Source organism: Sparus aurata, chromosome 11, assembly GCF_900880675.1.
Source record: "Sparus aurata chromosome 11, fSpaAur1.1, whole genome shotgun sequence".
NCBI lineage: Eukaryota > Metazoa > Chordata > Actinopteri > Spariformes > Sparidae > Sparus > Sparus aurata.
In genome coordinates this window covers 12,785,550-12,810,706 of record NC_044197.1, presented here as the reverse complement: position 1 = coordinate 12,810,706, position 25,157 = coordinate 12,785,550, and the positions used below count along the sequence as shown (strand labels likewise).

General features: G+C 41.8%; 1 protein-coding gene across 5 annotated transcripts in view; it reads left to right on the top strand.

Annotated features, from left to right (window-relative positions):
• Nucleotides 1-25,157, top strand: part of glis1b (GLIS family zinc finger 1b) — an 85,248-nt gene that overhangs the window by 36,525 nt on the left and 23,566 nt on the right. For all 5 annotated transcript variants that reach the window (XM_030433091.1, XM_030433092.1, XM_030433088.1 and 2 more), the window contains exons 7-8: nucleotides 2,624-2,816; nucleotides 4,151-5,702. In XM_030433091.1, coding sequence (XP_030288951.1) covers nucleotides 2,624-2,816; nucleotides 4,151-5,702 — 1,745 coding nt within the window. The remainder of the gene's footprint in view (nucleotides 1-2,623; nucleotides 2,817-4,150; nucleotides 5,703-25,157) is intronic.

Here is a 25,157-nt window from a genome sequence, read left to right as displayed (position 1 = left end):
GGGCGCCGTTTAGCTCAGTTGGTAGAGCGCACGTCCCATGTGCCGAGGCTCTGCAGCGGACCTGGGTTCGACTCCCGACCCGGGTCCCTTTGCTGCGTGTCACTCCCCCTCTCTCTCTCACCCTGCTTCCTGTCATATTTTCAGCTGTACTATCAATAAAGCCATAAAAGGCCAAAAAAAATACTTAAAAAAAAAAAACTAATTTCAACTTCCAGTCAGTTCTGTGATTTCAAGCTGTGAAGGCTCTTAAACATGACATATCATAGATAGTCATGCTGGAAAACTTTGGTTGTACTATCAGTCTGTTTTAGTTAAAATCCTTGCGGACAGGTAATCCGTGTACTGGGAGCATCTCTGTCTTTTCTCTGTGTCCAACTCATTTACGTGGTGGACTTTTCCTGGCGAGCATTGTCCTGTGGAACAGAGCGTTAAGCTTTAAAAGAGCATCGTCTCATAATTGGGGTTACATTTACCGGGCCGCCTGGTGTGGGTCTGTGTTTTATATGGTGATGACTGTGATATGTGTGTGAGAAAGAGCATGTGCATCCAGTCAAGACCTCATTGACTGACTGCCAATCCATCCAGTGCTTTATGATGACATTGCTTTTATTTGGTTGTTTGTGTTTTTGTGTGCATGCATACGGACAGTCAAGGCCTAATTAAAAGATCTCTGATGATGTTAGTCATCTTTAACCTGACTCATGTCACTTTTGTCCATCCTGATTGAATTACCCCTGACTTGAGGCAGGGAAACACTTGGCTTCACATCAGCAGGCCTTGAAACGTTCATACAGAAACACTGGTGAGCCAGTAAGCAGTAAAAAAAAAAAGAAAGAAATAAAACAAAAAAGACACCACAGTCCAGAATTTGGTAAACAGAATGATTTGTATTGCTTGAAAACAGACCAGAGCTGAAAGACATTTTGCCTTCTGTTAACAGCTTTGAGTGAAACCAGCGTTGTTCCTACGGTCCCCTGGTGATACTGGGCCGTTTGCATTGCTCACTCGGCCTTTTCTACGCTCCTTTGTGTTTCTGCTGTGACCCGTAACAAGACAAATGCAGAGGAGACTAATCATACATCAACTGTAGGAGGGATATGTAAAAAGATGTTCCGAAAACAGAGGTTAAATGGTTCACAACGTGCCATTGTTTTTTCTCGTCTTTTGTTCGTTCTTGTAACCTTTTTCCCATTTTCCTAAACACGTCCTCCCTTTCTCTTTTGTACTGTTTCTCCCTCACCCTATGTTACTCATGTTGTAATATCTTTCTCCTGTTTTTTTGTCTTTTTTTCTTCATTTTACTGGCTATTTCTCTCGCTACTTTTACATTTTGTCTCCTTATATCCTTTTTATTCATTTCCAGTTCCTTTTCTTATGTTTTCTCTCACATTCAGGGTGTTTGGGTGACTTTATTAATAATAGCTCATGGTGTGCGATAACATTGTCAATAACATCGTTAGGAGAAAATTGAATTTTAGAAATTGAGTTAGGAAAAGTTGGAACAGGGGACGCGTGGCCGCCTACACACGAGTGAGTGGGGATATCAGTTTACCTTTCACAAATATTTCCTAATACGCCGAGGCCCTTCGTTCACCTTCATCTCTCTCTTTCCTACTTTTATTATGGTTTTGGTCACATTTATAAAGTCTTTATTTCACATCGTATATTCATACTGGTCCGATAAAAAGGATGACAAAAACAAAAATCCTAAAAATATGCTCAGTTATCTGGAAATTGTGTCTGAGAAATAAAACACACTTGTTAAAAAAAAATATATATATATATATTGATGAAGAAATTGCAGATTTAAAATTAGTAGCACTTTTTTCCTCATGCTCCTTCCTCACCAAACAGGTAATTTGCTGATACAACACATTCATTTGTTATAAATGGATATTAAACCTTAAATATCTAGCCCTTTGAGATGAGAGACGAAATGTCTACAAGAATCAGAACCAATTTTCCTTCTTTTCCCCTTCTAGATTAAATCACTGAGTATTTACACCACACTTTTCCCAAAAGAAATAATTCTGCACTTAAACAAATAAAATGATAAATAATTAAATCAATTAATGAGGTCACTGTTTTTACAAAAGGATTAATTGTATAACATTAGAACAACTGATGGTAAACTGAAAGGGACAGTATGTAATTTAAATTCTTGATTGATTCAGCGCTCATACTCTAACTGGCTGGATCTTTCGGAAACATTCATTTGAGCTAGTTTATTTTTCCAAAATGGACGCATTGCCATTTGGAGTACAATTACTTCAGCAATAATATCTGGCAATAAATCTCTCTGGCGTTATTCTTACTGTCACCAGTTAAACTTTGCCAAAGAGCTCTCCATATATCACTAGATACTCCAATTGTGGCAGCCAGCAGTTATCCCTCAAGAGAATATTCCTAATCTAATAGGATTTCAACATGTCAGTGATGGCATGGATCCCACTATAAACTGATTATTCTTCCAGTACAGTCAGTAGATCATTTAGTCCAATCTGCGTGGCCAGTTCTTAATTTGAGAGTGACACTGGGTCACTGCTCTGCTGGCTAAGACACACTCTAATATCCTCATGCGGATTTACCCGGGTTTAGTAATATTTCTCCTTTCTCTTTCCAGCGAATGGTGCCTACTGCTCAGAGAAGGATGTAGACGCTGTGCTGGGTGACGCTGAGGGCGCCCTGATGCGATGTGGGCAGAGCTTGCCACTGCTAGTGGGGGGTCACTTAGGGGGGCTTTATACCCAGAGCCTCCACTGCGACAGACCCACACCCGACCTCCTTCTGCAGGACGGCCCTCACCAAGACAACAGGTAAACTGTCACTATCATTGCCTTTTTTGGAATGGTTTTGTTCTTGTTCCAGTTCAGAATGTTTCCTGCTGGGTATAGCTTTACTAACAATTTGCAGGTACAATGTGTTTTCTATTAGCCCTGCTATTGTGAATCTAATACACACATATATAGCTGGAAAGCTTTACCCAGTCTCATAAAACACACCGAAGGGGTCCAGAGCATAACATTTATGTTACTTTTCGATGTTATTATGTTACTAATGTGATTTTTTTTGTTGTGAAATATCTGACTACTGTTGGTCAAGTCAGATTGAGTTTCCAGTCGATTTCTCTGTTGTGGGGTTTTGTTCTCTGTCTTCCCCCTCCTCTGTTCTTTCCCTTTTCACTTTCCCGCCGACTGACAGACATTCAGTCCTTTCATATTGTCTCTCAATATTTTCACTACAGCCAAACAGGAAATAGCGATCCTGAATAGAAAGAGAGGGGAGTCAAGTCTTTATTAACAACAACCATGACAAAGTCTGCCACTGGCTCTCTCCAGCCCTAGCTAGCGTTAGCTCTGTTTTTCCCCCAGCGTGCTCAGAGGGAAATGAGACAAAGACGATTCCTTCATGAGACAGCCCGGAAAAAAAAGAGCTCTTCTCACATCACTCAAGGGCTTTGGACAAAATCCATAATGAGCCAACTGACAGGAATGATTATGTAGGAGATCACAGCAACGCATGGAGAAATCTGACCTGGGTTCCCCATTCAGCAGGGCAAAGATTCCCACCATAATACACAGTATTGTAAACGGTGACCCTTCATAGGCCGCAATTATGCCACCAAAACAGGTGACTCCCTATTTATCCCCAATGTTGGGTTGGGTTTAACCCCTTTGTGTCATCAAAGCCTGTCAGATGGACACAGTAGCCAGTGGCCTCTCTGTCTCAGTAGCCATCCATCCCTCCCCCTTTCTCTATTCTTAGTTATAAATGCCCATTCATATCCCCTCACTACCAGAAGATCCTGTTTCATTTATTCATAAAAAAACACTTTAGATCATCAGCAGTGGATATAACTTGGTGGCCAACATTACCTTACGTCACTGAATCCTTACCATGTCGTGTACAGTGTTAATTATTGTTCCAGAAGGTCCCTTACAATGAAAGAGAGGCTAAATTTAAATATTTTAGGTGGTTGGACTCACATATGATTTTCATATAAAGTAAGAGAATGATTGGAGGAGGAGGGGTAAGCAGGAGGCCAAACTCTGACAGTGCTGCTGGTGGGAAGGATCAACCAGCCAGTATCTGTCATCAGCCTGTCAGCTAATAGCGCTCATATTCCTTTCTGTGCCTTTTCTCCTTACAGATCCTCTTCGGCCTTCCAAAGGACCCTGCCGGGGGCCTCACCCAGCCTGGGCTGCGGCAATGCCAACGGGACTCACTCCTCTCTCCCTTACCCAATCAAACAGGAGAACTCAATGGGCTACAAGATCTCAAGCACCACATCCAGGGACCATAGCACGTCTCAGGCCGGGTTTCAGAACTGTAGGGCAGGCCAAGTTTTGGGAGCGACAAGGGACAACATAGTCGAAGCGCCGCACGTTAGCAACAACGGTATAGGCGGATGCACCGTGAGCGGTGTTGGTAGTACTGTGTCAGGGGACGCAGTGCAACCCTTTAATAATGAAGTTGGCTCCTCCCCACTGGCTTTGTCCCCAACTGGCTCCCGTCATTCAGCGCGGCTGCTCAGTGCTAGCAGTCTGAAGAGACGCTGCCTGTCCCTAGCCTCACAGTCCGCCGCCGCTGCTGGCAGCGTTGCTGCCACAGGTTCCACATCAGCTACTGCCGCTGCGTCCGAGGAGCTCAATATCACCGCCATCATCTGCTCCTCCTCCCAGATGTCGATGGTTGCCTGCGTTAACGGGTTCCGCACTAACCTCTCGCCTAGCCACGCCAGCAGTGCCGGCTTTTCCTCCTCTTCCTCCTCCTCTTCTACATCCCCACCCTCTAACTCCTGCTCACGGGAAGCCCCCCAGAGGCCCCCACCTCACGGTAGCCCCCAGCAGACCAAGCTACAGGAGAGCTGTCAGCTGTCTTCACCTGCCACCTGCCTGCTGTCCCTTTCCTCCTCCTCCTCCTCGTCCTCCTCTTCAGTGTCATCAGTGGAGCAGGAGCAGGGCCAGGGGCAGAGCCAGGGGCTGTGTGAGGAGCGGGGCTCCATGCTGCAGGGGCGTGGGGCTGGAGGAACAGCTGGGGGAGGTGTGGTGGGAGGAGCAGGAGGCTCGGACGGGTTGGGGCTACTGATAAGTGGGGGCCTGATGTCTGGGATCCTGCATCCAGGGGCCGAAGCTGGGGCGCTCTTGGACGGGGGCCAAAGATCCGGGGCCACTCTAAAGCAGGAGCCCCTTGATGATTTTTCTCCCAGTGAAGACGAACTCTTTCAGCACCACTATCATCATCACCATCACATGGGTGGTCGTAGCGGGCACCTTCGTCACCCTCACCACCCCTCTCGCCCTGCTATGCCTCCGCCCTACCACCTGCACCAATATGTGGGGCCCAGTCCTGGGGGCCTGCTCCACCACCAGAGCCAGCACACAGCACCAACCTCTTCCCTGGGACTCAAACCGACCCCTGGAGGCCCTCATGGGTCACATACCGCTCCAGAGCGGGACGAAGTCAGAGGAGGAGCACTGGCCGACAAGCAGGTGTGTCGCTGGATTGACTGCAGTGCTGCGTACGAGCAGCAGGAGGAGCTTGTGAGGCACATTGAGAAAGTCCACATCGACCAGCGCAAAGGTGAGGACTTCACCTGTTTCTGGGCTGGCTGCATTCGCCGCTACAAGCCCTTCAACGCCCGCTACAAGCTGCTCATTCACATGAGAGTCCACTCCGGAGAGAAACCCAACAAGTGCATGGTGAGTCATCATAACACAGTTAGACCCAAAAAAACGACACCAATGATCAGTTTTATACAAACACACACATCCAATATTGTTGAAAATCTCCTCTTGGTCAGCTGTCTTAATTTGAGGAACTTTTGCTTCTTTTTGAAGGTATTAGTTTGTATTTCTATATTTAATACAAGTCTGGTTTGTTCTATAATTGCAGCCATCTGAATTAAACACAAGCACATAACACAGTCCCTCAAAATGATTTTTCCTCAACAATATATGCGTCCATTTAGTTCAAAACCAAGACTGGACTTGCTTCACTGCTGATTACTTTTCAACATTAACTTTTATTTTGTTTTGGTTGAGTAGCACTCATGATTATAATTCCTTTATTTTTAGTGGAACATGTAAGAAATAGCTTTTTTCCACTGAAGATTTGAGCTGCTGTAAGAGCAGCACTACCTTGTCAGTATGAATAGATTTGTGGTTGTATTCTTTACAGGTAAAGCTCCAGTTGCACAAGTCAACACACTAATCAATGTCAAGCTGTCACTCCCCAGTATCCCTTAGCAAATGGAAAAAAGCCCTCCAACCTTAAGAATGATTTAGTCCAAATACACAATTAGTCCACAATTTGTGTAGGCGAAGCCATGTTTATTTTCCTGAGCACTCTGTTTTTTGAGAGGGGATTCAGATCATGAAAAACCAACACATATGGTTAACATAACTAAACAATGCCTTCACTTGATCCTTTTAAATGGGAGCTTTAAATGTTTAGCTGTCCCACAAGTATTAAGTGAATTGGCTTCGTATCCAAGCCAAACATGAGGAGAAATGTAGTAGTCTGGAGAAGGCAGCCACAGAGGGTTAGTCGGTAACATTTGCTAGTCTTGCTCAATTCACGGCTTCACCCAAAGCCCTTGTCAGAAGTGGTGCAGAAGTTCAGGATCCCATCCAAATCCTAATTATTGAAAAACTGAGTCTGCGATATTGCTACAGCACCTGTTTTATCTCAAGGCCTTTTTCTTTTCTTTTGAGAAAAAGAAATCCAGGTCTTGTTTATTTTTCTAAATAACAGTGGGTTGTAAAATTAGCGGAGGGTCTGTTAATAGAAAGTTATATTTTATGGCAGTTTCTGCTGAGTTCGATAAGTTCTTTAATGTTGATTCAGACTGATTCTGATACTTGTTAGCACATCTCTCAGCTGAATGTTTATCGAAGCCAAAAAAGACACAAACTCAACTGTTGCTGCTGTTCTCCCTGCTTTGCGTCACTCGGGGGGGAATTAGTGTTTCTGCTTCCTTGGCTCAGCGTGAACGAAAAATTTGGAAGTAATTTGCTGCTTTGTGTGTTTCCCAACTGGTGATTCTTTCAGAGTGTGTTGTGTTAAAGGCTCTCATACATCTTTTTTTTTTGTTGTTGTTGTTGCTCTTTGTAGCATTGTGCCCATGGATCTTTAATCCAACATGGAATGAAGTCCCCTTTGGGTGACACAAGGCAAACAGGCAGTGAGTGAATGTCAGTATGGGATGTAGATGTATGCATAAATGTGTCACTGTGAAGGTGTGCGTGTTTATGTGTGTTTTTGGAGATGTTTACCATATGTGAGCACTGGAACAATTCGGCTCAGTGTGGACAAGCCACTGGACTCTGTCTGCCGACTTGAGGCACTGTGAAACCCTGCTGTACATGCTCACCTCCTGATCACCCCTTATTTCAAGCACACATACAAACATTTCTCACAGCCATGCAGAAATATGAAAATGGGGATATTGTTTCCATTGACGTTCACAATAGGAAGTATTGATTCCACGTATAGTACATTGGGTTGTAACACTCCTGCTATTCCGACAGAACATAAACAGAACTGTGAAATGTTTTCAAGCTTGAATCAACACATATAATCAGCAGGGATTGAATGTATGTTGATGTGGGACTTTGGCAGATAAACTTAGAGGGCCAGAGAAAATAAGCACGCTCTCTGTGTGTATTTGTAACTGTGTTTGCATATAGTCTGTACGGATTTAAGCAAGTACTATGTACTTGCAGGAAACCTAGTGTCTTTGTGTGCATCTGAAAGGGTGTGCGTGCTCATGTATTTTTGTTGTGTCCATCCCAAACCCATATTTTTTTGTCTGAGCTTCAGTGCTTTTTGGCCACTAGCACTGATGCCTCTTGTGTTTGTTGTGCTCATGCAATAGACAAAGGCATTCAAGAATTTGAGCAATTCGTATAGAGGAAGCAGATGAGACATTCTGTTTTAGAACCAAATGCTCTAGAAAAACCCAGAGCTAATCCCTTTATTATCTTTCCAGCGGCAGATTCCAGCAGGCGCTCATGAAACAGGGCTCTCCTCACATCCAAACATAACACATGTCTCTTCTCTTTCTCCCTCTACCTCTCCCTCTGTGTTTATATACTGTATGTCTTTTCCTTCATACAGCTGCACAGCATTTGCTTCATGCTGCGTCTTGGCAGGAAAAAGTCATTATCACAACACACGAGTCTTACCCCGACCCCTGCGTGGGCCTGTCACAGTCTGTACCTGGCTAATATTTTAAGAAATTCCGCATTTAAGAAATAAAAGTCAGTTCCTTCCACATGCAGATGGCTGAGTTCGTGCCTCTTAAAAGTTCTGCTACCTTTTAGAAAATATGTTTGGTTCCCTCTCCCCACCAATTAAAGCCAGCCCTGGGCTGTTGTGTAGGGCAGGCAAGTGCTGAAGGACACACCGGCGAAAAGGAAACAACATAATCTCTCTGCAATATCCTGTTGTGTTTCATGCCTAATTCAGTTGTTGTTTTAGTTTATTACATTTTTTTCCTGCGTCTGCATAAATATTAAAAATATATCCAGCAAGAGCAACCCTGACATGGTCCCAGACTTTGATATTGTTCTGCTTTGTCAGAGGCTGGCCCAGCAAATCTGAAGCGTCTGAGACTGAACTGTGAGCTATGAAGGTCAGAAAATATCCTCCTGAACCACAGAAGCTCTCTGTGTGGAAAGGACAGAGCGTTAATATGGCTGAGTGACTTCAGGCTGGAGTTCAGGCCTGTGCGCCTTATTTGGTTTCTTTGGCAACACTTTTTTTGGTCATACTTTTTTGGTACTACTCAAAACAATAGTTTTGTTGGTTATGTTTTTGTGGGATAAAGGATTCAGTCAGTTGTTCAAGGCACAAAACCTGAATCAGTGGTTGAGTCTCTCTGTTGTCTTTACATGCACGATTTCAAAGTCTATTTTGGAAAGATGCAGTATTTTTAAGTTCTTCGAAGGTCTAACAAAAGCTCTGGCAATGTAAGTGAGACAGTTTGGCTTGGATACAATATTAAGACTTCATTTAGATATTTATTTTTGCCCCTGGCTTAAAAGAAACATTTATTAATGCATGCTTATTAAGTTGTGTGAAAGTAAAGTAAGGCAATCTTAATGGTGATTTATATCTCATTATGTAAGGAGATTAACATGTTTTCATTATGCAAGTCATTTACAATACTACAGTTTTTGATTTAATTGAAGTTCTCAGTTTTTTATCCAAGGGTTCATGCCATTAAGGTGATGTAATTGACAGCTATTTAAAACAAAATAAAATTCCTCCGTAAAAGGGTAGATTGATTCACATACTTTAGTGTTGCTCATATGTTGGAGCCAAAGGCGAGACAGAGATCCACTCACTGATTTCACAATGATAGAACACAGCCAGCATTAGAGGCTTAATGGGACCCTGCCCAAACACATACACATGCGTGCACACGCAGACAAACACTGAGACGCACACACTCTCTGACCCACTCTGTCAAACCACTTGTTGATGGAAAGTTGGATGTTTGAGGCTCGCTGGAAAAAAAGTGTAGATCATGGAATTTCCTCTTTTTTCACCGGTGTGAAACCAGCAAACATATACATTTAGATTTACTAGACTGGTTTTTGGAGGAGAGTGGCAAAATCTCTCGGCAGCAGATGTTGAGACATAGAGTGTGGGTCGATGCCAAGATGGCGTGCGTTTTCAGGGGTAAATGGAGTCTTTTGCGAGCAATCAGCTCAGACGCAGGAGATGGAACAGGGAGTGCCATTAGCTAATTAAAACTGAGGTTCAGCACATGACCCGACTTTTCCTCTGAATGCTGCCTGAAACTGGAGCTGTCTGGGCGCTGGGTGCGGGCGGCGAGTGACGTTGATATTAATGTGTTTGTACCCGTATGAGCCTCTGACACTCTGGCCTGTCTGGACAGTTTATAGGCCGCAATCTCTGAGCCCAGTTTCTGAACCACCAGGGTCCAAAACTACCTGCCATAAAGGGAGAGAGAACTTAGAAAGGTTAAGAAATACTCATATTTATAGAGGTTATTCCTGCAAAATGTTTTTTTTTCAGGAGCTTTTCTCATTCTTTAAGATAGCATGTAATTTAGTTGATAAAAACAACACAAATCTCCAGAGTAGCAATCACGTTTTGTGCCCGACAGCAACTACATGCAGACGTTCAGACTGACCCGAGGAACTCAGGCATGCATGGAAACCAAATTACCAACACAAAGTCCTGTGTATCAGCAAGGCCAACTGGTTCCTCAGGCTGTACACACACACACACACACATATTCACTCCAGTGTAGTGGGAGAGGAGCGATGTGTATATGGCTGATTGAAAGTAATCAGGGTCAATAGCCGAGAAAGGGCATTGGTTCAGTATGTCAGGAGTAACTGTATGCTTAGAAAACAGAGCTCCTCATGTCTGTTAGGTTGGCACTAATGCAAAGACCTAATTAGGCACAAAGAAGGACCTGGCATAGATAACTTGTATCACTTTATCTGAAGGTCCCATCCCTCTGCTACCTATTAAGTAATCATCACAATGAACCCTGTCAGTCATTCCCTCAGCAAATGAGTTCACCAGGTAGCTAGATAGTCTGATTTCTTTCTATGAGCCCATAATCCAATCCAGTGGTTATCCTCTGTCTTTCTGTCAGGTCTTCTGTGCTGCTTGGCAGTCTGGTCGTCATGCTAATAGTAACACAACACTGTCCACATGTGATATTTGTATGATGAAACTGCTGGCAGAGGACTTCTGGGATTGATGTTTTGGCATATGAATGAAAGCCCTGGATTGATGGATCCTGCTTGTTTTCCTTGTTGAAAGGACCACGCCAACTTCTTGTCAGGCTGAAAAAAGATTTCCAGTCAATCTGTAGTCTCCAGTCCAACCCCCCCACCCAAAAATAAAGCATCACCACTCCCTCCCCCTCTCTCTTTCTCTCCCACTATCTATCATTTAGATCTGAATTTATCCTGGCTTTGATACACTCAACACTTACTACACATACGCAACCGCAACATACTCCTCCATTTTATTTAGCCAGACACTGAAACATTCAAGTAACAACTAATGTAGCTGTTTATTTGTTTCTCATTGGCATTACATATAGAATTTTGAAAAAATAATTCCATGATGTTTGTCGGACACATGTTTAATATTTAGCTATCAAACCTGTAGGGGGCTATGCTATATTTTAGGGCTGCAAGATATTGTAAAATAAATCACATTGTGATTATTTTTACATATATTACTATTGTGATATGACACATTATTAGGGAATGTTCAGTTTTGCATCACATTTTCATTTTCACAAAAAAAAACTAAATATAATATGATGAAATTGATGACGTGACATTTGTAACCAAACAAACGTGTTTGTGTTTTAGAGGGACCCCCCCCCCTTTTTTTTATTTACAACTGGAGAATAATTACAACTGTTTTGTTACATTACACCTTTTTTTTAATGTAGTTTCTTTGAATTGGATAGTACACTTGCCCATATAAGAATTTTATATTCTATATTTCGATTAATTTGCGCAGCCATTTTACATATAGAATAAATGCAGTTAAATAATTAAAATCTTAAAAAAGTATATATATTTTTTTTACTTTGCGGTTCATGGTGACATTTTAAATGATCCATTCTGATTTAAAGAATGTGCATCTCTTTTGTTGGCTTTCATTTTTTTTAAGGTAAAAATGTATGTAATTCATATATTTATTGTATCTACTAACATCCAATGTTTTTAAGTGTTTGGCTATTAGGGCTGCAAGATATTGTAAAAATAATCACAATGTGATTTATTTTACAATATCTTGCAGCCCTAATAGCCCAAAAAACTAGAACGTATTGCAAATGTTCTAGTTTTGCTTATTTAAGGTTTTTTTTTTTCAGTTGTGTCATAATTCCATATTACTTTTTAACAGGTTTTAGTACATTCTCATTGGACAAGTGACAAAGTTAGGATTTCCTGGTAAAGTATGTTAATTTCTTGCATAATGTTGTCTTGCTCAAGACATGCCAACTCTTGCCAGTAAGTGTCACAAGTTGGCATGTCTGAAACTGCAGGTGTGGGGATGCTGGATATAATCATAAATCATTATTTGCTACAACAAAAATGTTAGCATGCTAACTTTTGGCTTAGTAAATTGAGCTTGGATCAATCCACCGAATAGACTGTGCCAGACGCTTGCACCGAATTATGGGCACCTATGTAAGGAAGACGAAGAGACTTTTCCAGAGCGTGTGCTGGGTAAGCAGCACTCATTCAAATGAATATGCTGTTTCCTTAATCCATTTGCTGGCATGAGAAATGTTACCGCATATCGGATATCTGCAACTTTTTCTGTGATGATTGTTGCTTTCAGAAATACAATTTACATCAATATCTATGTTTCAATGACAATATAAGCGGTTGAGTATTTCTTGAAAATAGTCTTCTCTTCTACAGTGATCTATAATTGAAAAGGTCAAACAGCTACCTTGCTTTCAAACTCATCACCAGGTATCAAAGCATGAAGGATTTACAACATGTGATACACACTAATTGCATTTGTCTGGAATCCAATATTTTGAGTTTCCCCATTTCCTCAGCATTTAATCATGCTCTGGTATCGGAAACCTGAAGACCAAGGGCTGCGGCTGGTTATACATTACACAGAGATTGTGTCATAATTGTGTCCCTTCCAAACTCTTAATTAGTTTAACCTCTTTACTGAGCCAGATCAGTTTACTAATACATCAGATAGATGAGCCTTGGGTGTGTGTTCGGGGCTTCAGTCATGTTCGGGGGCCAGTTGCTAAGATGCAAACCGCCTAGGATCTGAACATTTCCCCACGTTGTTGGAGCTCAATGTAGTGCTTTTTGTTTTGTGTACCGTCATGGATCATGTGCATTGTGGCGGCGTACTTAACCGTTTCTTCGCCACAGTCAAACAGATAATTATAGCCAACGTGTGTTCGTGGGATTTCAGGGAGCAAAGACATAACAGGTCCTTTCTCCTCTGAGACTGCCATCCTCTCCCACTCCTCACATTCACACACTGGCCTTGTTTTGTGACCAGGCACCATGTTCACCACTGTAACCACTCTGCAAACATACCCACCAAACCGGACGGTTGGTTGTGTGTGTGCTTTGTGTGTTGAACAGAGGTAAATCTCTTGGAGCATCCAAATGTTTGTTTTTGTTTTTTTGCTGACTTGTCAGTGTGGCAGTAGGCACTGCAAAGAACCGAGTCCAGAGCAACATTTACCTCTAGCCGCCTTCGCATCACCCACCAAACAAACTAACAAGAAGGACGTTTATACACAACTGCCGGGACCACTTCTGTCTGAGAGCCATGCCACAAACTCAGGATGACAGTATGCCTCCATCCAGCCAGACTCATACTGCACCACAGCAGACTAGACTGGATCTGCAGCTAGAATATATGAGAAACTGAGTTGCTACCGTGCAAAATAAACATTAAGAGAAGTATGGATAAATTATGTAGCGAAAGACGTGTTTACGTTAAGGGTGTCAAGTTTAAATTATGCACTGTGGTGTTCTGTGGTTAGTGTGCCGGGTTTAATTTGAATGTTTGAGAGAAGGAGTGAAGGCTGCGAGAAACGGAGCCAGACAGGCAATTCAGCTGCACTGATGTCATCCCAAAAAACGTCATTTTTTTTGCCCAGAATTCTTCACAAGGCATTATGCATGACAAGTGATTTGGTATGCACTGAATGCGAACTTGAGAGCATTTCTGAAGCATTAGCAGAGCCGATGCGCACACAAGTCGAGTGTTTGTTACAAGTCGAGCAAGCCATCCAAGCTGAGACGTGTGTGTGTTTATACTGTCAAGACCTTCGGTGTGTTTTCAAATGCCCACCAGAGAGTGAGTGAGTGGAGACAGATCCACATGGAAAGATCCAAGTAGAAAACTGAGGCGTGGATTGTGGTGTTAAATGGCACATGTATCAAAACAGTGAGCCTTTACCAAAACCACATCTACTGTAATGATTGATAATGAGAACGAGGGGTGAAATGAGAGAGAGAAAGACAGACAGGACCAAGAATCTTTTGTACAGGGACAAATAAGGACACAATACACAGATTGATCCAATTTGTTATTACTCTATTTTATGATTGTGTGACCCAGCAGAACTGGCACTACAGAGACTCCGATATTTAAGCTTGGATTTACCTCGCCCCCGTAGAGTTTTACACCCCAATGATCTCTAACTGTCTCCAGAAAGAAGCCCTCTTGTTTTTTGTTCACATCTAAAAACATCTGTTTCACATACAGCCCGCTTTGGAATTAGTTTAACATCGATGTAAAAAGGTTTATGCTGGATTTAGAACCAGATTGGTATAGTTATTTGAATTACAGTAGAAACAAGAAGCCTTTAAGTCAAAGCATATCTTTTTTGTTTTTCTTCTGTTCTTTCCTGCTTCCCATAACAGCAGTCTTTCAAATTGTTTCATGTAACAGCTGTCATTTTCTGTAGATCAAGCTGAATTCGTGTCAGGGGCAAAACACACAAAACATCAGTATCACCGGTATGCCTGTCTCATTTTGAAAAGCAGAGAAATTTAGATTAGGTCATGCATGATTTAAAGCACAGCCAGGAAATACATATTGTATATGGGAAAAATGTCTATTGTAATGTGCCTGCACTCTCTAACTAGCAAATCCTTTGAGGCCAACAAGTACCAGTCTGGGACTCTTGTTACGGCTAACGTAAACATATGTCTGATAAGTATTTCTGAAGGAAATATTCCATAAATATGAAAACATTTACCAAAGAATACCAGTGAATAATGGAACCTCAGGATTTTGTCCGATGGCGTGCTGCTTGAGTCCGTCGTAATTGCAGAGGAATGAGGAGCGGTTTTCAAATAAATGTGTTTTCCTATAGGACAGCGGGCACGGACATGTTGGTATGGACTGAATTATTAAATACGAACAGAGCTCTATATACTGAAATGTGGTAAATTGATTTATTGAAATGTGAATGAATGGTGATGTGCTCGCTGAGAACGCTTGTGCCATGATTTGACTTGACACACTGAATGTCTAGCGCAGTCTGATATATTGCAACCAGCCATATCGACATAGCTGGAAACTGGGCCCGAAACCCACAGAGAGCAGAAATGAACACAACCTTGGCATGTTGAGGAGTGAACAAATCTAAGGGCACCGTGGCATTTCTGTTGCACCACATTTCTTGGGCAGCTGCTTTTTTACCCAAAAGGCTTTGTGGTCTGGTTCCCTTCCAGAGGGTTGCATAAACACACTCTCTTCCCCTAAACCCTGCTTGAGACCTTGGGCTGGTGTTGATCACAATGCTATGTTGACCTATTGTTTAATTTTGCTGGCATGTTTTCTGTCTGAATACTATAGTGCGTTTGGCATAAAGGTATTTGGTTTGGCAACTAGCTGGACTTCTGCAGTGTTTATTTGTTGTCACGTCAGAGTTATAGAGTCGCCCAGTGTATGCTACAGTAGGCGTAAGCCTTTGGACAGCTGTGTCAACTCTTGCCTTGTGTGGACAAGGAATGGTTTGCCAAAAAGGGAGAAGGGCTTTTATTTCTTTACCCAACAAGTCTCGTAGATGCAGGAATGCTGTGACTTCAACTGTGGTATTCATTATGTCAGGTTGTCATCCAAGAACTAAAGGCCAGCATGGAAAAATACATCCACCTCATTATCTGGTATCACACCACAAAATGGAAATGAGGCATGAATGGTGTTTCTGTCTGCATTTATCTCATGATAAAAATATATTGTTGGGTATGTTCATGAACATGAAATGTTCTCTGATCAAAGCGCAAGATACATACTTAAGAAAAAAAAAGGGTTGTTCCAATACCTACTTTGAAAAGCCAATTTGATAGCATGTAATTTGTTAGCCCCAGGACAGTGCCCTGCCACCACAGGAATATCCTGTACACCTGTATGCAACTTAACAGATTTTTTACTGCACAGGTAGCTAATTTTCTCTGTTGTGTTTTTAGTTATGGCTGTCTGTCAAACTAGATTGATGCAAAAAAGTTCTATGATATTCATTCTCTGTTTTAATTGTTCATGTTACATCACATCTGTACAGGGTTATTAGTATATAACTGTTAAAAATATTGATAATGGTAAATATATATATTTTTAATGCATAGAATGGTATCAGACCAACAAAAAAACCTAAAACACTACATTAAAAACACAACAAACCTGAAACACCTCTACACTGTCAGAAATCAACTGCTTGGAGGCGCCGTTTAGCTCAGTTGGTAGAGCGGCCGTCTCATGTGCTGAGGCTCTGCAGCGAACCTGGGCTCGACTCCGGGGCCTGGTTCCCTTTGCTGCATGTCACTCCCCCTCTCTCTTTCCCTGTTTCCTGTCACCCTCTTCAGCTGTACTATCAATAAAACCATACAAAAAGTAATAAAACTACTTTATAAAAAAAAAGAAACCAACTGCTTGAAATATGCTTTGGTTCTACCAATTGATGCTGTGGTTTAGCTCAAGATTTGTATTTCCTCCTAAATCATGAATGTTTAAAATCGGGAGTTGCTGCCAGAGCAGTGGCATCTTTCCAGACCTGTGGCAATGTCTAAAGATGCCAATTTCTCCATTACCAGCAGCCTCAATAGACCAAAATGAAATGAAATCACAAGATATGTTGCCTTTCGATCTAGTAATATGAGATATTGTTTTTTTGTTTAGAAAGTTTTGTCCCTGGGATATTAAGGGAATTACAGCAGGAGTAGAAAAGGCAAGTTAGAATAAAAAGAGACAAAAAGACAGAGCTCTTTCTTTGCCACTTCAAAAATATTTTGATGTCTAAGGGAAAAAAAGAAGAATAGCTGTGGAGGCAGGAAGTCAAATGAATGCCTAAATACAAAAAGTTACAATGCCAGAAGGACTGTGAAGAAGTCAGAGGAAGGAGAAAATAATGGATGATTGTCATGATCCAATATAAACAGGCCAGTCATCGCATTAGATCGTACGGAACTTATCTCCTAGTCAAACAAAAGAGCAATTAAGTGGATCAATCAAACATAATGATATTGTCATTACTGGCTGCTGCTGAATTGGTGTCTCTCATCTCCCAATAGCATTGATATAAGATCGAGTCATGGAGCATGTTGAGGTATAACAGCCCATTGTAGGGCTGCAGCAAGAGGAGCTTATTGGCAGGACGGGGTAAGAGAGACAAGAGCGAGACAGAGAGAGAAAGCGAGAGTGAGAATAGAGGCAGGTGTGAGTGAAAGGTGCTGGACAGATTGAAGCCCAGGTGTCAGAGGACGCCATAGCTCATGGACCCGTCGAACAGGATCCTGCATTGACTGCCAGTAACATCAGTCCAGGCGCCGGCTCGGAACACAGATCATGTTTAGGATTCTCATTGCGTAATACCCAGTCTGTCTTTTTCATGGCAGGCTCGGATTTCGTGAATGGGTTTATAATTAATGCCTTGATGGTTTGCTAATGGCTGTGGCCCTGGAAGCTTTGTATTGCACTCTAATTAGCCATTATAAATGGTTGGGATTGGTAGTGAGAATAAACACACTGTCTGGAGACAAAGTGGGATGGCTCTTTTAGAAGCCTCTCACTGAATGAGAGGTCACAGGATCATGTGTCTCCTCACTAACACCCCAAATCCCTCATATTATTGAGGCAATATTCAACTGCACAATACGTCTTTCTCATCTTGCAATCTTACTGGTTTTACGAACATTATCGAATGTTGTTGCATTGTAACATTAGAAGCCCCTTTCAGATGTTCCCCTGAAAAAATTACCGCATTTTATATGTTGGTCTCACGTTTGAATAATTGCTTTAGTCTCTTTTCTGTTAAATTCATGACAGCAGTCCTAGTAAAGTTTCAGTTACATTTTGAACACGACTCGGGTCTAATTCTAGTATTATCACATTGAAAAAACGCAAGATTGAATTTAGAGAATGATAATAAATTAGTGGTTTGGTAAATTTGTTAGTTAAAGGTGAGGGGATCGATTGGCAGAAATTGATAATATATCATATATCGTAATAATGTTTTCAATAGTGTATCACCTGTAATTTAAAGTCATAGTGTTTTTGTCACCTTAGACTAGAGGGTCCTCTTCCAAGGTGTACACTGTTTTGCACTGCCATGTTTCTAAAGTTGTCAGAACATACAAAATAAAAGTTGGCTCTAGAGAGGGTAAACACTAGAGAGTGTTTACATCACCTGAAGGCCATTAAAGGTTCTCCTACACACTTGGAAGAAGAGGGCTGAGGGGAGGGGTATTCAGTTGGTTACAATTTCTGCTCAATAGGTGCTCAAGGAAATACAATAGTTTGAACAAACGAAAAGACTGTAAGTAAGCCAGTTTGAGGGTTTTTTTTATCACACCAAATGAGCAATAAAGATTTTTTTTCCCCAAGGCTTAAGACCAACACACCTTATCTGGAGGATCTGTCTCGGGGCAGCCTGTAAAAAGGAAAATAGGCTTTTGCACTCCAGTTGCATACTGGGGGCCAAATATCCTGCAAACACTTTATCATATTTTAGTACAGCATGATACATTATGGAACACTGATCTAAAGAAAGTATGTTCAAATGCCAAAAAACTGTTCCTTAACAGATAGATAAGGCCAAAAGTTGACAAATTTGTCTTTATAGCACCTGGCTTGGACGCGATCAGAAGTGTGATCTAATATTTGTCAGAAGTAGACTCTGTTTGAAAGGAGCTGTGTTCATACAGTTGAGTGTGAAGTATAACTGTGTAAAAATTATTTCTTAACACCCTGAACCTTTGCCCAGAAGGAAAATTTAATATACTGGAGCAGCAGAGGAATGGAGCTGGAAATCGGTTTGGTTCTCCTCAAACGCTGCATGATAACACACACAACATATCCTCTTCCCTGTCAATCCGCTTCATCTCTTTGAGAACGTGACCCTGTTTTCCTTTCCCCTCAACCTGGTGAACCGGTAAACCCCAGGCAGCCCGGTTAAAGAGGAAATCACATCTTAACTCTCTAATCTGATGCAGAGCTGCAGAGCTGGTAGACATTTGAATGAAGGCCTCTGAATCACAGCAGGTTAAGTGCTTCCATGAAGCCTCACTATGTTGTTGTGCAGCCAGGCTCGCACTCTGCCAGGCCTCCACCGCAGGAACAGCGCTTCAGATCCATCACTACACTTCCTCCTCAATCTCCAGCTAACAGTCTGCAAGAGGAACAAAACAGCTGGGCCGGCTCATTATGTGAGCAGCCTCATTAAGTCATCATAGGAATGCTTCCTGTTGTGCCATCCACATAGTTTTTAATCTGGCCCCCAAACTATTCAGGCATGAGTGCAAAATGGCTGTTAAGAACAATTTCTTTAGTCATTTACATGACTACTTCCTCCCACCAATTTATCGGCTGAGCTCTTGCTCCGTTCGCTTGTTTATTCGCATCTGGACAACACTCCCTCGCTTTGAGTCATTTCTGCTGTGGGTATTCATTTCTCACCATTCATAAATCAAGGCTTCCCAAAGATTAGACAAAGTGAGAGAGACGGCAGAGAAAAGATGCCTATTGGAAAAACAAAGAAAGAATGTGTGAATTAATTTGTCTCTTACTCTGACGAAAAGGAGAAGAAAGCCAACCGCTATCTTTGATTCAAATTAAAATCCTACTCGCAACAGATGAGGCTGGCTGCTAAAAGGGTCCCGCTCCTCAGTGGAAATGATATATGTAAACTATGTAATGCGAATGTTTTAGCAAAGCTGTGTTTAATTTTGTATCCTGATGAAGCGCATGAGAAACCTGCCCCTCCTTAGCTGTCTCGTTGAATCATATGGATATAATTTCATCCATTTACGTTTTCTGCTCTTTGCTGTGGTTGCCACAGGGCATTTGGAAGCAGGCAGATTAAATGCACATGTTCCTCCCATCGGCTGTGGGGGCATTCGGCTCCATAGCCTCCCCTCCGAACAGATCCTGAAGTGTTGGTGGTTTTCCTCGTTGGTCAGGGCAGAGAAAGACACCTTGTGATAAACCTATTCATTCCCCCAAACCCCCTTTTTCATACCTATAAAGTTATACAGGCTGCTTTTGAGCATTGGCACTTTAAACATGTTTTATTTGGCAGTGTTTTCTTTTGCCACCATTACTCTTTGCCCTTCATCGTGTTTGTCAGGCTTGGCTGTAAAGGAGCCTGGATGTATTAGGTAAAACTAATCACAGCAGAGAATCGGTTGGGGTTAGTCTTTGAGAACCTTTTTCTCCTTTTATGGGGGGCCCCATGAACATGAGTAATAGTGAATTTCATGCTAGTAAGCAGCCATAACAGTCGAATCCCATCTCCCCATCATTAGTCAGAGGCCTGATCTACAATTACTGCCCAGGGCCAGAGAGATATATCAGTGCTGAAGGAGATTCCCTCATGTCTGTAGCAACCGCAGAAAAGCTGGACTGTCAGGAATGAAAACCCTGGAGCTTATTCTTATGGGAAAAAAATCTCCTGTAGTTGATGACCTTGACTGCAAGGTGTGTTGTCAGATTTTTTCCCCCCAAAAAACCTCTACCTTAAATGTAATTCTCTCCTCTCTCAGCATTTCTCTTCTTACACCATTCATTAAAGCTTTTAATCCGATTCTGTCCTACATGTCAGCAGCCATATTTCCTTGCGACACCCCTCCATAACGGCTGGTTTGTTTCCATGATCCGCAGCTCCTGCAGGTTACTAATGAGCCGCTGCATGTGAGGAGGGCCGCACACTGCTGCCTTTTAGCCCCGACACTGTTTGGCCTTTTCCCTGCCAGTCAGGAGTCATTTCCCATGAAGGCCTCAGGCGTGCCTCACCTCCACTCGCCTGCATGCTGGGCCCATAATCTGTCTGTTGTGATCAGCTGCCTGTCCAGCCTTTCAACCCACTCTCGCCCCCTTCAGCCATGTCAAGACCCCGCTGTCATCCCGAATGTTTACCGAGCTACTGAACCCCCCACTAAAAGAGTGAGATGGTGTCAAACAGGGATCAAATCCCTCCACACTGCCAGTGCCGCTCCCCTCATGCGGTGATCTGCCGGTTTACCTTAGACGGAGGTTTCAGAGAGGAAAACTAAACATGTTTAAAGCAATTAATGTGATTATCGCCATCTAAACTGTTTTCATAGATAATATCAAAGCTAAAATCAATCCTGTGTCAGAAGCCTCAGCCGCTCTGTTTATGCCACTTTAACCTGTGTGTTCATTACTTTCTAAACAGTTTATATATTAGGCAACCCCTTAGGCGAAAGTACAGAGCCTACTGACATGCTTTAGAGTCTTATATCATCACAATATTTTTAACTTTGGTCAGTTTAGTGGGAATCAAACCCAAAACCTTGGATGTATAAATGCCATGGGTCACTTTTTTATTTTTTACCAAAATAAGACGACATACAGACCACATCCACTGTTAAAACACTTTCACATCCTTCATCCTTAAGTCAGTAGTGCTGGGCTTTAACGGCATATTCCAAATATCCAAACCCAAGTAGGTTTTTGACAATCTACAAACTCACAGAAATAAATCATTTTCACCAGCAGATTGGCCAAAACAGCTTACTGTAGCATAAGATTTTTCATGCAGGGTTCTGGGAAGTGTCCATGCCTAGAGGTGGCACTGTCTATTGCTTTCCCAGCAGGCAGGAAAACCTCATGCTCAGCCGTCTCCCTGCTAGTCCAGCTTCCAGAGTAATAATACGCTCTACACGATTAACACGGTTTCCTCCACGGACCCGTAACTATAATTTAGCCTCAAATTTGTATTGCGGAAAAGAAAGCAATGAAAGAGTGATTATTCCCTTATACATAAATACACACATTTGGCATGTCAATAATAGGCGTGTTTGTTTTCCAAACTTAAATGCTCGGCGCCATATTTCAGGAGTCAGCGTAGACCGTGTCTGTCATGACTGGTATGGCAGTGTGGATGTTCCTCAGTGCTGAGATTTTTATTAAACTTTCCCACCCTCGCCGCGTCTCTCGTTTCCATCCGAAACATTTGATTGGCATGACTTTAGAATAATATGTTTCTGCTCTGCAACCCTGTGCGATGTGAACTCCTTTTCCATGCCTGATAGAATGTGTGTTGATGAATTCAGGTTTTTTATTCATAATACATTTTAGTCCTCTCCCTTATTGTGACTCATGTGGTGCTGACTAGTCAATAAGTCATTCATGTTGTCGTGCATTTCTTCTGATTATGTCTCAGCTTAAGACACACCATCTAAAGCACAGGTCCAAACATAGCTTTAAAGATGGACTCTAAATGCCAAAGTCTTGTACGTTGGGCAGTTTGTTGAACCTCCTTTCAATTACAGATTGAAATTTGTTGATATCAGTGACCATTAAAGACTGCAACCAACATAAGACCCCCAGTCTGACCCTCCCTACAAATGGCCACTAAAAACACAAAAGGCTGAGAAACATGGAGGTGCAACATGGTGGACTCCAAGGAGTTGGTCCTTCTCCCAAGTCGACATGAATATAGCCCGGCTTTGAAACCAATTTTTCATAGTGTCAACTGTGTAATTATACCGTCAGATGATGCAGAGAGGCCCATTAAGACCTTCCCATAAGCCTTGGGAGCTTCATTATGCTCACCAAATTACTTGTTTCTCTATTAGAATATAATTAATTAGGTCTGATAATTTTTGGTAAGTCTAGAAAAGCTGCACATTTAAATAGTGTTTCCCCCGATCAAGCTAGCGGGCTGGTGCGCGCACTCTCTGGGGCCCACAATGCGGAAGATCTGGGTAATTTTATACCTGGACGTCGAACTCCATGCCTGCTCCCTCTGTAGATATAAAAGGCTCTAAGGTAATTAAAAACACAATTTTTAGTGTCGAGTGATGAAAACATAATTAGGAATATTATAGTCCATTTGTAAATCCCCTAAATCCTACACAGTTGACTTTTAATTGAGGTAAGGAACATTCACTTCACAAGCTATGTTTAAATTGTTTTAAACAACTAATCATAAGGGAAGAGAAGGCATCTGTACCATCAAGCTGACAGGTTGATTTGTTTCCAAACTCATCAGCCCAGTGGTCTTACAAACTTGATGAGGAGCTGTTCGTGGTGCAGCCATAATCGGGCAGATTAAGACTCTCTTACTGAGTCACACAGGCACATACACCCACAGATCAGCCTGGTCACCCAACACGGCTCTACCATGACTGGCTTAGGTTTCGCCTATATTAAATGGAGCCTCAGTGAATAGAAGGCCCTGCCTGTGCTGTGTGAGTGAATGAAGGAGACCAGGGATGAGTATTGAGCCCAGATGATGCTGAAGGCCCATTAGAAGAATGGTGTCACTCTCTCCTTAGCCGTAACATGACCTGTTGTAGGCAGGCTTCACTAAAGGTCAGGCTACAATGGACAGTAGAGACCGCAGCGCCTCGACAGTTTGTCCATGAAGTTGTATTTGTTGAGGTCAGCTTAGCCCTTTGGAAGAATTTGTGTTTTTAAGAGAGATTTAAGTGTAGGGAAGCTTTTTATTGGAGAATATATTGTCTGACAAAGTGGAAACTTCAGAGTTTGAAGACAGAGTCGTTCCACCATGTTCTCATCACCCTGAAAGCCTTCCTGGCTGCCTGCTTCTCAGTGGTTTTAACCTTATATTTAAGTGCTTGACATAGAATGAATGTCTCATTTTCATCTGTTGACACAATAAACATTTCTTGAATCTTAATATCTTATCTTTCTCACTGTATTTATATAAAAGAAATACAACCCCTAATTCAATTTAGTTAGGATTTTAAGAAAAGTTAAATATAAACAGAAAGCAATGTTTTGCAAATCCTTTTCAATCTATATTTATTTGAAAAACGTACAAAGATAATATATTTAATGTTGACAAACTTTATTGTTTTTTATAAATATACACATATATGGATTTAATGGCTGCCACTTGCAAAGTGAGAAGAACCTCAGCATCCGAACATTTTGGGGAATTGGGGTTGTGTACTTAACTGTTTTCTAGAACTTTTATATGATCAAAATTGCTTTGAAGTAACTTGGGAACTTCAGTATACCTGCGTTTTGATTTGCAAAAGCAAGGACTTTAGTTCATATACAATAGTTCCTGGTGTCAAAAAGATGTTGAGGTTGGATATTTCACAATGCTTATTAGCACTGAATACAAAGTAGATAAGATAGATAAGAGTAAGATTAAATCAGGTATGGTTGCAAAAACGCAGGTCTTCACATTCATTTTAATGAGGGTAGTCTGTTTTGGCTGCGACAGTGCTGGCTGCAGGGGGCTCTGAAAAAAAAAAACGAAGGCAACAAAAAGCTGAAACCGCCTCAACTTTAGAAGAAAGTTAATTGTGTGTGGGGTTTTTTTTTTGGCAAATAAACAACACTCACCATACAAGTAGGGAGGTGTAGCTGGAGTCTGTTACTGTACTGTATTGTAACTGTACAGAAGAATAATTACACTTGAATAGTAAAAAGGAAAATAAATAAACTGATAAACAAAAGATCCCCTAGCATCAGCGCTGGATTATTCAAACAATATATTTTTTTCATGTCATGGTTATCATCAATACTGGTATACTGGTGTCACCCCGAGTAAAAATAGTGTTAGTCTGTCATCAGTCATATTTGTCTTATCTTCAGTCAGTTTTGGCCAAATACAAATAGGAATGTACAAAAGGGACATTTAGTTCCTGAGTTGAGTTCACCTTTCTGTATAGTTTGTGGATCATTTTGGTCAAAAAGGTTTAATGGTTCTTTAATTTACTTCATCAGTTTATACTCTTTCCCACCTCTCTGTAATCCTTTGTCTTCACCTTCGCGTGTCCAGCTGTCGTCTGCGTCTTTCTTTTTAATGCAGTCGTAAAAGCCATGCATCTGAAGTCTTCGTAGGCTCACAGGTGATGGATGCCAACATGAGCTTCTCACTTTTGTACCCCGTGACTGTTGAGTTTAGATGTATTGATGTCAAGGTGCTGCTGAATATATAATTGAGAAATTACTAACATTGAGCTATGCCTCCAATACTCTATGTGACTCTTTACACAGCAGCCCCTGTAGGGGGTCTTGACATTGACCGCCTCATCGACCAATCACCAATGTTTTCTGCCTAAGAGCAGCAGTGGACATGCGAGACGCTTCATGAATCATTCACGTGTTAACAAATCTGTGGTGTTCATTGGCTGAGTGGTTTG